The sequence below is a fragment of the Aedes albopictus genome, chromosome 2, assembly GCF_035046485.1.
Source record: "Aedes albopictus strain Foshan chromosome 2, AalbF5, whole genome shotgun sequence".
In the NCBI taxonomy this organism is placed as follows: domain Eukaryota; kingdom Metazoa; phylum Arthropoda; class Insecta; order Diptera; family Culicidae; genus Aedes; species Aedes albopictus.
In genome coordinates this window covers 326,992,502-327,006,796 of record NC_085137.1, presented here as the reverse complement: position 1 = coordinate 327,006,796, position 14,295 = coordinate 326,992,502, and the positions used below count along the sequence as shown (strand labels likewise).

Here is a 14,295-nt window from a genome sequence, read left to right as displayed (position 1 = left end):
TTTTCTTGCGTCTTGAAAAAATATTCTATCCGAGCTTTCTTGAGCCCATAATCTTGTGGTAGAAGAGCCAGAGACCATGCTACTACTAATTTTAGTTGCCAATAATTTAAAATGAAAAAAAATTGTTAATGTTTCTAATGAAACATATTTTATAGCTTCAGGTATCAGTAGATCGGCTTTCTCGTTCAAGTGTGACAGATTCTGCCAGTTATTGATTTTTTAGAATCATCCCCATGAACTGATTCGTCATTGATCGGCTCTCACAAAAACCAACTTGGTAGCCCAAGTGAACTTTTTTAGCCAAATATACTAGAAGTGGTTCTTAGAACCATCATAAAATCAAAATAAAAGGTATAAGGTTTCATGATAGTTCTCAAAACATCTGAAAGAATAATTGGTCATCAAAATATTACTTGCTAGGTATTTTCCGATGAAGAGAACATATTTAAGGAGATTTTTTTTGAGCTTGGTGAGAAAGATGTGTTTTATCGATATTCGAATAATAAAACAATGCCCCCGGGAGTTCTTCAGACCATTTATCCTGATTGCATCCCAATATTCTTTCGAGACATCTGCTGATTTTCTTCTTGGTTTTCATTCAGAAATCATTACTCATTACAACTCATTAAAGCACTCTACGGTTGAACATACAAATAATACGTCCTTGGGCATAACGCGGAAACGAAAAGAGAAATGGAATAAATGAGCCTAGTTTAGTTGAAACAATATCAATATTGTAAAAGGATACCGAAACATATGAACACTGATTATGAACCTAAAGAGAGCTACCGAAACGAATCATAATCGCGTTGGACTAAAGTGTTAAAAACCGATTTACCATGTTTGTCACAAAGTGAAATAGGAATGCATATATCGCAAATATACAGGTTAAATCTTTTGGTGCAAACGGAAAGATGAAAAAACTGCCAATACCACACGAACATGACTGAACTTAGTTTCTATTTTAGCCACATTTAGACGGGATTGGCAGTTTGGGAGGACAACTAATAAATTGACCATTTTGCGGAAAACAAACCATTCGTTCGTTCAATTTGTCAAACGTAGAACATTTTAAATCAAAACATCTGAAGGATAACAAACTTCATTACTCATTGAAATGACGATATTTACTACAAGCAAGGATCTTTAAGCAAACGCTGCTCCAGTGTACTCGTGAGCCTCCTCGTTAAACACGCACCTAAACTTTGTACTTACTATAGAATTCTCGAAGCCTTCCGTAAACTTGGTAGTGAAATCATTGCGAATTTCGTAGAAACAAATCCACTCATTCGTCTTTTAGATCATCCTTCTCGTACCACAGAAAGTTTAAAACTAGAGCATATATTAAAATGCATCGAATGCAGCCATCTGTTTTCCCTGTAGTTATTGAACTATTCTTCAAATTTTAGATATCGTTCAACATTTGAATCACTACCTTCACATAAATTGTATCTAGGTAGCTATGAGGAAGTATAAATTGTAAAACAATATCAATAACGAAAATCTGCTAAAAGCATACCCACCCACTTGTGTGTAACTGTACTGAGCATTAAACTAATGGAATCAAATCCGCTAAGATTAAGACAAATTGTGAAACCAAGACGGATGGTAATAACAAGACAATATTATTGAATCATTAAAAAATGTGAAAACGGCAAAGTAGATCATCCTCGCTGCCCCTCATTGGTACTTATTTCTGCTTTGCATTCTATATGCAAAATTCGTTACTTAAACCCAAATCGACCCCCTTTGAATCATATCAGAACAAACAGGCTTAAGTGTGCCGCGCAGGATTCCATCCACGATTTTAGACCCGTTTCACCGTTGCACAGACGCCGCCGCGTCAACTTTCACCCTCGATTCCATTCGCTTCATAGCCAACTAGACAAAATGCAAAACGATAAAAACAAAGTGGCTCATTTTTCCACAAACCTAATAAAAGAGAAATCGAACCGAAACGTTGTTACGAAGTTTTAGTCAAACTTTTTTGTACAGATTTTAAGTAGGTTGAGATGGAAGTGATATGGAAGAAAATATATTGAAGTTTTGTTTTTATTGCTCCATACAGGATATGGCTGGGTGCGTTTTATTGCATTCCGAAAAGATATCTAACGTTTGGTCAAATAAATAACCTTAACCGCGTAAGTGATGGTCTGATCTTAAAATATAATGACTTTACATGGCATTGGCCTAATCCTAATTAATTTCTAAACTATACAGCTATCAAAGTCTTATCGTAATGGTTTGAACTCACTAACTGGCTAATCGTACAATTTCGTACGTTTGGTAATGCATTCGGTTGTCTTGTGTATGGCTTGTGGTATGATATTTACATACATGCCGCAGGAACAAAAACGTCTCGTGGCTACTAGTTATCATCATCGGTGTCCTGTGGTTGATTCATTCGAACACTCTGGAAAGGAAACGGCAAGACTTGTGTTAGATTCGTATTTTTATATCTGTGGCGTTGTATTGATCGACTGTTTGTCACAGCTTCATTTTGTTTCAGAGATTTTCAAACTTAATTAATGATTTCTGGTGACAAACACTGGTCAGACCACACCCATCCCTCTAGAATGATATGACACAATTTTGACACTGTCTTAAATATGAGAAAGAAAAAATATGAAAATAGTTGTGTAGCTGACATATATACGGTGTACCAAACAATTGTCCGTTGTTTTATTCAAATGCTTACAACTTTCTCTTGGCTTTAACCTTTCAAGACGTGCACCATCAAGCAGCTGAAACTGCACCGCGCCCGCGCTGTATACGACAAGCGCGGTTTTTTGGTAGTGTTGTACTTTTTACAACGGCGCGCGACCTGAAGGGTTAATATAATCTGCTAAAACTTTAACCATGAGATACCTTTGATGAGGGTTTACTGAAATTTCGAGTAGAATTAGATGAAATTTCAAAAAAAATTATAGAACTAAAACTGACGATTTCTGAACATATTTTTAAAACGACATATCTTAGTATGTACTGAATTAAACAGTTTTTTATTATGTTAACACTAACAATTAAAAATTCCATTAGGTGCTTTGTTTGTGATTCTATAATCATCATAAAAATATGAAAAATCTGTACATGTTCAAAACATCATTTCATTTTTTGATCAATAAAAATGCGAAATGCTTTCAACTTTCTATAACTATTTTATTGTAACATTTTTATACAGGACCTACTAAACCATATTTACAGAATAGGCATTTTTAATTAAATTAATGCGGCTCAAATTGTGGACAACGTTTGACAGATTAAATGTGGAAATTGTGGTAAATATATAAACATCGTTAACTACACAAGCAGATTTTTCATATTTTTTGTAGTAAAAATAGGCCAAAACAAGATTGCATATTAAACTTTCAAATACTATTCAGATTTCAATAAGTTTTGAAAATATTTAATCCACTAATGTTTGAGATATGGAGTATTGAAAGTATATATAACAAATAAACACAATTTAAAGTTCTATCACAGAGAACAGACATCCAAGCCTGTAGAAAATTTTCTCGAATGCTGTGTAAGGATTCCATTTTTTTAGCGTTGACAACACTAGCGTCACCTATGCGACAAATTGCCACAGTCAGTGGTGAGTACGCATATCTAGATAAATTTTATATTCACCAGCGACAACAGCGTGGGAACTTTGCGACAGCAGCGCCACCACGAAGTTGCCACTTGTGTTGCCATTTCAAATGACCGTTAAATTCCTTACACAGCTTTGGAACTGAACTTGGATGTCTGTTCTCTGTGGTTCTATAACTTTTCGAAAACTTATTCGATCATGCTCAAAATTTCACAAGTGCAGCTTTAGTAAATAAATAATTATTAGTCATAATTTCAGCACGTAAAAAAAGTTTTGAGCATTTGTATGGAAAACGATTTGATCGAGAAAACCGCTGTACGGACAATTGTTTAATACACTACAAGTAAAATTCATTTGATTGCATATGACCACGATGCTCTGGTCAAGTTTAGGCATTCTTCGCAAAATCAGCAAGATTTCATTGCTATTATTATTCCTTAACGTGTTAATTGTTAAGCGCCAATCTAATAAAAAAAAAACTGGCAGATTTTTCAAGAAATTTCAGGAAAGTTCCCGAACAAGATAGGAGATCCACATGCAGGGTGTCTACTACCTGGAAAAACCTGGAAAATCGGGAATCCTCAGGGGTTTTTATTTAACGGGGAAAAAGCTTGGAATACTCAGGGAAAATCTTGAGTAATAAGGGAAATTTTTGAATTTGGAAGAATTCTTAATTATTTTTCAAACATTTTTTCGGAATATTTCTTTTCATGGGTATTCATGGCATTCTTCCTAGAATCTCTCGTGTTTTTTCCTCCTATGTTTTCGTATAAAGTATTATAAAAACGCATTTTTTTATTAATCGTAAAAGAAACTGATAATTTTGGAACGTGATACCATAGCTATGAACAAGATTTGCTATATCAATCACTGTATGGCCAATTTATAGTTAAAATATTGGGTTTTTAATGAAGTGCTCTTCTTGCCCCGTCTTGCCCCGCAGCATGTTCGAACTGACCATAAAACATCTTTTTTGATTAGTCAAATAAATCATCCTTATTGTGAATTTTGAACCCTGCCATGTTTAGGGGTGGTAGAAAACATGATATAGAAAAGAACTACTGAGAGTTACCCTGAAAAATTGTGTTCACTTTCATGAAACTCAACGTGATCCTTAGGGTGCTCATCTTGCCCCGCCCTACCCTATTTTCAAGTTGGGACAATCTTATGTCGCATTGGGTGGATTGTCGCAACAAAAACAGGTGACATAGAGTATCTTCGTGCCTGCCACACGATATACACATGCAAAATAGTCATTGGTAGAGGAAGCTCTCAGTTAATAACTGTGGAAGTGCTCATAGAACACTAAGCTGAGAAGCAGGCTTTGTCCCAGTGAGGACGTTACGCCAAGAAGAGAGAGAGAGACAGGTTGCGACATTGTCATTATTTTTGCGCGATGATTGAATTTTGATTCACTGCCAATAAATAATAATCCACAAAATACCAAGTACGTCATAGAAAGAAAAAGCGCCCGATTGTTTATTTTGTCAATTATAACAAACGGAAGCTTCTACCCTCTCCGACTCGCCAGTCATCCCGGAAAAAATGTCCCTTCAGTTCTGGAAAATATATTATCCCCAATTAAGCCTTTATTCGAATTGTCCGCGTGGTCTTGTAGTACACCTACTAGGTAAGAACCAGTCATTGCCATAAATACATATTAAATGCTAGACATGACCCCATGGATAGCATTTGCATATGTAAAAGCTTTGCTGGTGTGACTTCCTATTAGGCAATTCTCTCATCTCATGTTTGTCTTCAAAACCTTGTCAAGCTTAGAAAATTGAAGTTAATAAACAATGCATTACAAGGTTCGAATTCCCATAGAATGAGATCGAACTACAACACCATAGGAGATAATATCGCATTGGCTGATTGCAGTACAAATGCGAAAAATCTCCCTTTTCCCCCTATCCGCAACCCGGGGACGCGCCCTGTTGGATTTCGAAATCCTCGGAGAATATTACAAACCTTCAATGGCATTCCCATACACTAACCCACATTGCCCATTCAGGGGTCTGACTGGGCCTATTACCCTCCCTCAGTTTGTAATATTCTCACCAACTTAGAATTATATTTTCCCGGCACATAAATCTGGAGCTCGATTTGAATAGGTCGTATGTGCTTTTAATTATTGGATTGCATTGGCTTCGTATGTGCTTTTGTCGATATTAAATTCGATCAGTTTATTTTAGTTATTGTAGCAATATGGAAGATATTTTTGAGACTTTTAATGATGGAACGGAAAGCTTATATTGTGAGGATTCTGCTGTAAGGTCTTGTACTATTTGGGCAAGTGTATCTATTTTGGGCACTTGCCGCTATAACTTAGTTTGATTGATTTGAATTTTTGAACAGAGTAAGACATGTACAATATCTAACTCTGTACAAAAACTCAAATCAATCGGTTTGAAATTGACTTAGTTATAGCGGCAAGTGCCCAAAATAGGTACACCTGCCCAAATGGTACAAGACCCTATGTATCAACTTTGTTCAAATTCATCGTTTTTCGATACAATAAGCGAATCCAACTGATCGAATTTTTAATCGACAAAAGCACATACGACCTATTTAAATCGAGCTCCAAAAATGACTTCGACAAATGTTCGCTATATTATGCAGCATCATGATCAGTATAACTATATCAGATGACTTGAAGATCTAATTTTTACAGAATTGTTTGCCATTGATTATACATTCAGCTATTCCAATCATTACTTCAAAACACATCGACCACATGCCTGAAATCAAAGCTTCCTGGAAGATATAATCCAAGCCCAGGGGGATATTCTGAAGAAGCAATTGCTGATATATCTCATGAAGTTCTTGCCGTGATTTCTTTCAGAACTTTTCTAAAACTTTCGTTGTTGTTATTTATTGTATTTTTTGCAGTGATCCACCTGAGAGATTATCTTTACAGATTTTCTAGGGATTACTTTCAGAGCTCTTTCCGGTATCCCCACCAGAAATTGTTCGGAGATTCAGTATGCTCCTCCTGCTTTTTTTTAAATAGTTGCTCCCGGAGTTCTTGCAAGAATTTTTTTTCTCAGAATGTTTCCTAGATAACTTACAAAATTTCTTGTAAGGGTAGAATCTTGGTGAAATTTTGCGAGAAAATCCGCAAAGGTTTATCGGAGAAACCTCGAGAGAAGTTCGTAAGAAATCATGAGAAAAACTGGGACATCTTGAAAATTCTGGGAGTAATCCCGGGAGGAAATATTTACTTAATTTTCTGAGGATATTTTATAAAGTTTTGATAAATTTGTGATTTTTTTTTTAATTTGGGATAGTTTTTTAATTATAAACATTCAAAAATCCCCCCTGAAAAAAAAAACCTGGAAAACATCAGAAGTTTTATTTTGTCTCATAAGTATACACCCTGGCATGACAACTTCTTCCTCCTGGCGTGACGTTCCCGCTTGGACAAAGCCTACTTCTCAGCTTGCTGTTTTTTTGAGTACTTCCACAGTTATTACCTGAAAGCTTCCTCTGTCAATGATCATTTTGTATGTGTAGTTATATCGTGTGACAGGCACAAAGTAGTGTGACATGAGGGGTGACAACAACTCTGCAAAGCAGGTTGGATGGTATCGAGGAGATCTAAAGGTCCAAGGGAGTAAGAAGTAAAAAATAATTTAGGGGGTATAAATGAGTGGCCAAGGAAGGTTTTTCAAGAGATCAACGGGTTTAGGAAGGAACTATAACACCAGGTCCGCTCTACTAACAAGCGTATGGCTCCATTAATCTTAAACAGTTTATAGGTCAGTAAAAATCAAATAATATCTTTTGTTTTTGCAAGTATACCCGTACCCTAGTCATAATCAGCCTCGGGCATTTTTTTATTACTGTACGGCAGCGCTTCCCAAACTCGGTTTTTGCGGCGCTTCAACGTGTCGCAGGCTCGCTTTTGCAACTCCTTTTAGCGAGCTTGCCTCAAAATTCAGGGTCACCTATTTTCCCGGAAAACTCAGGTGGAAATTCTTTGTTTTCTTCTGACACTACTAACTTCGAAAAATCATAACTCAAGAACGAAGCATCATAGAAATAAAGTTTTTTTAGTAAATAAAAGCAAATTTTCTCAGAAATCAAAAAAAAAAATATGAACTGAAAAAAGTTTTCCACAAAATATTCCACAGTTGAGAACATTCGTAAAAAAAGCCGGAAAAACAATGCCCGAACTCGTGAAAAAATATTTTTGAGAAGATTATTCCATTAGCTTTAATCGCTGAAATATTTGGTATGCACTTTTTTTTTCGTTTCTGAGTTATGGCCAATTTTGTTGAAAAATGTCCAAACGTGTCATAAAAGCCTTTTCCTTCTAAAATCATAACTCAAGAACGAAGCATCGTAGATACAAAGTTGTTTTAGAAAATGAAAGCAAACTTTCTCAGGAATCAAATAAAAAATATGAAAAGGAAAAAGTTTTCCACAAAGTTTTTCACCGTTGAGGAAATTCATAGAGAAAAGCCTGAAAAAGTATGCCCAAACTCGCGGGAAATTTTCAAAAAAATATTTTTTGAGAAGGTAGTTTTATAAGCTTTGATAGCTGAAATTTTTGGACTGCACTTGTTTTTCGTTCTTGAGTTATGGCCAATTATGTGAAAAATGACCATATAATATATGCGTACATGATTAATTTTCATAAAATTGACCATAACTCAAGAAAGAAAAAAAAGTCCATTTAAAAAAATTCAGCGATCAAAGCTTATGAAATTACCTACTAAAAAATTTTTTTTGGAAATTTTCCTCGAGTTCAGGCATTGTTTTTCCAACTTTTCCTTGCGAATTTTCTCAACTGTGAAAATTTTTGTGGAAAACTTTTTCCAGTTCATATTTTTTTTATTTCTGAGAAAATTTGCTTTCTTTTCCTAAAAGAAACTTTGTTTCTATGATGCTTCGTTCTTGACATATGATTATTCAAAGTAAGCAGTGTCAGGGGAAAACAAAGAATTTCCACCTGAGTTTTCCGGAAAAATAGACGACCCTGAATTTTTCTCATTTTTTTTTTGTTCATATATTCATGAGCCCAGCCTGTGGACAAGTTTTAATGAAAATCTGAGACACTTCGGCCCAATTTATACGATAATAAAAAAATGCCCCTCAGTCAAGAACCATTGTTAGCAGAAAAAATATTTGTAATTAATTGATCTCAACTCACCTCCCGATGGAGCTTCTCGATCTCCTCCTTCGTGGCCCGCTGGAAGAATCCGGCCTTATAAAGGCCATACGAAATCAGAACAAGCACCAGCAGTCCTCCAATGGCTGACACGATATACACCCATATCGGCGTACTGGCATCCAAGTGCTTATAAACCACCGTAAAGGGATTATTCTTGGCCACGGAGAATCCCACCTCGCCCTCATCCTCCAGTTTATGCAACTGGGACAGAATCTGCAACGCGAAGATGTCCTCGCGCTCCAGAAAACTCACCGCCACCAGGTCCAGATCCAGCTCGAACTGCATGTTGATCACGATGGGAATGTTGCCCGGTTTGAAGTTGGCCACCTGCACGCTAACATCGGCGCACTCGATCTGAACCGCCTCCTGGTCACAGTGGAAGAACAGGGTGCGATTCTCGGGCAATCCGGTTAGGATGGCTGGATTGACGGTGGCGAGACTTCGGCGCACCCTCGAGTGTTGGGATAGTTGATTGGTGTAATGGTTGTATTGCGATTCGATAGAGCGACGACGTCTAGTTGAGAAACTGTTGCTGTCAGTCATTGAATCCTGGTGAGAAGAAGACGAGAGAAGGTCGAAATCCATCGACTGTTTGTAGAGGTTGTCTACCTCCGGCGGTTGCGTAGAGTACTCTTTAACATTCGGTACGAGGATCACATTGTTTTGGGTCCACGTGAAATCTAGATGTTTGTAGTTGTAGTATCCGGTAGTTTGTATGTCGTTGAAGTTGATTATATTCAGGATGTCTGTTGAGCTTGGTTTGTAATATTTCAGAGGTACCTTCAAAGTGAATGTAAGATCCCGCAGACTACTCGGTCCGTTATTCATTACTTGGATTTGGTATGTCACGTTCACTTTTCCAGTTTGGGTTTCCAGGTTCAATTCAGTTACTGACGCTTTGCCGACAACTTCAATTTCGCTGAACTCTTGGAGCTGGACTGTTGTGAACAGAGCATTGTCGTCATGGTTGGTTTCTTCACTTGTACTGAACACCTCTGCTTCTATTGAAAATGTAGTACCTTCAATTTTAGTCACATCCAGTACAAGTGTCATTTTCGTCGAAGCGTCTGTCCGAAGCGGAAGCCCGTTGTTGAGATCACACAAAAGATTAAACCCTTCGTTGAGGTTATTCTGTTTGCAGTATGACGGAAGCTTGGCCATTGATAGCATCGAAGGAAGTGTAACGTTCAGCTGCGGCAAGAAGGCATTTTCCCCAGAATTCTCCACTTCGTACTGTAGCGAAGCTGTTCTAGCACTGCCGATAATATAGGGTGACCTGTAAAGAATATAAGTTTGTTAGATTCAATTATGACAGTCAACTTTGGACTATAGGGAATGACTATCTTACTTGATATCCAGCCACGAGCTTTTCAGCTTCAACTCTGCAACGCATGTTTCGCCTGCGCAACCCGTTTTGAAGGACAACTTCTCATAGACCGTATTCGGAATGTTCGGATCTGCCATGACGCAAGTCTCGCAAAACTCGCTGTTCGTTGGAATGTTGCTCAGAACTTTGTATGAAAACTCAATGGAAATCGGTTTGTAGATGTCCGCAAACGAAGGCTTAACTCGCACGTCGAACTCCTGGCAAAAGTCATCGTAGTTTATTTTACCTGTGCCGTTCAGCACATTCTGGCCATCGCTGAGTTGGGCTCTGCCATTCTGGGCGTCCACTTTTAACGAGTAGCTGAATCCGACATCGTGCTGAATATTGGTAGTGGATTCGTACCGCCAGCATGCCGTCAGCTGGAACGCCGTATCCTCTGGTGACAGTTCTCGCTTCGAAGATGTGATAATACTAAAAACTCGCACTACCGGGTAAGTTTTATACACGTACACAGTTTCTGAGTTGGGTGATCCTATCGCGAGATCACGATAACCATTGCCGTCAATATCAGAGCCTCGTGAAATGGCATGACCGAACATGGGTTGCGTTGTCGGGTCCATGAGTTCATTTTCCGGAGGAAGCAACCGTTGAGATGGTTTCGATTGTAAACCGTTTGGTGAGCCATGGTAAATGTACACTACACCGTTGCCCTCGAATGGAGCACCAATGGCGATATCTGAAAAGATGGCAATAAATATATTAGCATATAGTTTACATTTAACCCCTTAATGACGAATTCAACACAACTTACCATTATATCCGTCCATGTTCAAATCTCCCACCTTTGCCAAGCTTATTCCAAATCGCCCACCGAGTTCATATTCCGAGGAAAGTACCGCCTGAAGATTGAAGCTCAGTTCACCCTCATTCAGGTAAACGTACACTACTCCATTTTCCTGTTCGGAGTTTTTACTATGCATCGGCGCTGAAATGGCTAAATCTGGAAGCCCATCTCCGTTGAAATCTTCCGTCAGTAAAGCATATCCAAAATACTCTCCCTGCTGTTGTCCGGGAAAAGTGTACAAAATCTTGATCTGCGTTTCACGGAACGTGTCAGCGTTAATGATATCGAATATGTACACCTCGCCAGTTTGTACCCGCATTTGTGGTGCGCTAGCCACGTACAGTATTTTTGTTTTATCTTGGAAGAATCCTGAACTCACAGAATAGCCAAAATAAGAATCATCTTCCAGCGCAGTGAAGTACGGATTCGGCACATCGGTCACATAGCTGATGATCTGTCGCTTAGGGCGCTCCTGCCCTTTCTGGCGATCATCTCTTCTGCTCAATCCTCCCATATCCTCATTGACTTGCCGTCTATAACGAATAACCGTACCGCGCCAATTGAACACACCTGGAGCACCGATTAGAATCTCCTCGTTGTCATCCGTAATATGTACGCTCAGACCTTGCTCACCGTACATATAGTTATAGGACTGGAGGCCCGTGTACTTATCTTTATAAAGTTGTTTATCTGCAACAAATCATAAAATAGACTGGTCAGAGTGTGCTCCCTCAATTAATTCCCGCTAAGTCAAATGACTCACCTTTAACGCGCAGCGGATAGATGGGTCGAATGGACTTGGGCTCATTCAATTCTGTTCCATCGGTTAGGTAGCAGATACCGTGCAGCAGATAGTAGTCCACTAGTTCACTTACGATTTTCGGTGCGCAAACAACAAACTGGTCGCCATCAGAACCGTGACCATCCATGGCGGCCCCAAGCATCTGGTAGTCCTTCTTCTCGGAACTGTAAGCGAAGGGTTCGTTTTCGTTGTTGGTATTTCCGTTGCGATCGAAGTAGTACGGAGCACACTCTCCATCATCATAGTGGCACTTATATATGGCACCGGTTTCATTGATTTTCCGCTGCGATGCCAGGTTGGACTGGGCACGAGGAGCGCCGACAATAAGTCTGTAGAAGAAGAGAAAATGTTTAAAACCCATTAATTGTAATGAATTCAATTTCAAAAGTTAGCTGAACTGGATGTATTATCGCTTTGCAAATTGTAATGAGTTTCTGAGACAGCAGAAAGTGAATAATGAGTTCTTATTCACATAATTCCATCATTTGATAAACAACGACTGAATATGTATGGTATGGTCAGCATTTCTAAAATCAGGGAATCAGTATCCAAAATATTTTTGAAATTCTCAAGAACATGTTGTACTTTTAAACTTCCTAATGCATAACATTGGGATCAGCTCACTGACGTAGAGAACGGTTTGGGTCAGAAATGACGCTAATGCACAAGGAGGGTTAAAGTTATTTAGAGGATAGCGTTTGTTTTTTGCCTTTCTCGTACACCAAGGTGTACCGAAAGGCTATAAGTTTACTCCAAGAACGAAAATTTGATAGAGCCCCCGAAGGGGTCAAGTGTTATATACCAATCGACTCAGCTCGACGAGTTGAGATGATGTCTTTTTTTTCCTTCTAAACCATAGAAGGATAATCTGCTCAACAGACACCCTAACAGGAAGGATAGGGTAGTGTGGGGCTGAGGCCGTCTTCTACAACAAAAGTAAAAGCCAGGACTACTCTCTCCTCGTACCTCCTATGGTCGCCAAACCCTAAGTCTCTCCGGAACCATCACGAAGGTATTGCTTTAGAGAGGGGCTAGTGCACATCGCACCCTCAAGGTTAGCTGCGTAGCCTAGCAGCAACGAACATCGATGACACGCTCTGGAGAGTCCATCACGGTAACATGCTGGCGCTTAGCCAGTTTCCCGAGTGGTCCTCGCCACCCCCTTTGTCCTCGGAAGGCGGGCAGGGTCAACCCCGCCCACGCCCAACTGCTTTGCAGACATCAAGAACTGATGCCCACGTGCAACCCGATCTGACCTGCTGAAGGCTAGGGTATCACTACCCTTCAGGATAGGATAGCTGCACCAGAAGGTTGCTGACAGCAGGGTCTCCACCTGCCCCGACCATTGCCGGGGACCCCTTCCAACCGCGGGCTCGGATCCAACCCAGTAGACCGACGCCACGACAGCACCGCTACCGGGACTTCCTCTCCACGGCCACTTATTCGGTCTAAGGGTCGATCTCGACCGCAGGGCACCGGTATGACCTACGAAGCTGACTCCGAACCCCTGGACCACCTCTTGTAGCTTCCAGATGATATGGGTGATAGCCGTTGAAACGGCGTTCCAGCCAAACTCATCCCTACATATCCTCTGGACCAAGTAGTCCGGGTTTGTGTCCTCGCCGCATGTGGCAAGCATGCGGTCACGCATTGTGCGAAAACGCGGGCACACGAACAAAACGTGTTCCGCCGTTTTCTCTAAACCAATGCACACTTGGCATTCTTGAGAATCCGCATGCCCGAAACGGTGTAGATACTGTCGGAAGCAACCATGACTTGTAAGGACTGTAGAATACGAGGTATTCGGAATATTTAGGGATACCAAGTTCTTACAGTTTAGAATAATATCCCATCTTTGGCACACATGTTTATTATCGTTCTTTTCGCTGTCACTCTCCGAGTCTAACTGCCTATCAATCTCAACGCTTACTATGTTCTCCCGAACCCAACACTTTATGCTTAGAGTCAGACCCTACAATCCCCCCTAGCTTTTATAATAATAATGTGGCTTTAATAATAATATGGCTACTAATAATAATAATGTGGCTTTTATAATAATAATTTATAATAATAATTATTTCAATAGTTCATGTGCTCAATTATTTCCATCGAATGATATTTGTTCTGAGATATACGCAACATATTTTTATGCTCTAATGCTACTAGAATACTGAAACCCTAGTTGTGTATTGTTTCGACTATAGTATAGTATAACCGTTGAGTATAACTATGTATGTGTATTGCAATACTATCCTATAACCCAACTATATGCTATTGATTCTGGCATAAATCGTGTTTCCTTTATTATAACCCACCTAGCTCTCCTACCGTTGAATTACACTTTTCCAATGCTGTCTTCCGAATCATTCAATAACTAGTTTAATATAAATGCTTGTCGATTCCAACAACCTATTCTATAACTCTTACATATAACATTTTTTAATCTGTGAAAGCATTGTTCTTATTGGACATTTGTAGCCTCAAGCATCAGTAGATCGGCTCCAGAGGCATGTACACCTCCACGTCTGTGGCTTTGTATATCTTCATCCTC

The 14,295-nt window shown here is 39.2% G+C and overlaps 1 protein-coding gene across 2 annotated transcripts in view; it reads right to left on the bottom strand.

Annotated features, from left to right (window-relative positions):
- Positions 1-2,044: 2,044 nt before the first annotated feature.
- The window catches only part of LOC115270450 (integrin alpha-PS3), a 35,368-nt gene continuing 23,117 nt past the window's right edge, over positions 2,045-14,295 (bottom strand). For both annotated transcript variants that reach the window (XM_062852480.1, XM_029880183.2), the window contains exons 3-7: positions 11,706-12,073; positions 10,910-11,632; positions 10,120-10,834; positions 8,751-10,047; positions 2,045-2,413 (exon numbers count right to left, since the gene is read on the bottom strand). In XM_062852480.1, the coding sequence (XP_062708464.1) occupies positions 2,369-2,413; positions 8,751-10,047; positions 10,120-10,834; positions 10,910-11,632; positions 11,706-12,073 (3,148 nt within the window). In that variant the 3' untranslated portion in view covers positions 2,045-2,368. The remainder of the gene's footprint in view (positions 2,414-8,750; positions 10,048-10,119; positions 10,835-10,909; positions 11,633-11,705; positions 12,074-14,295) is intronic.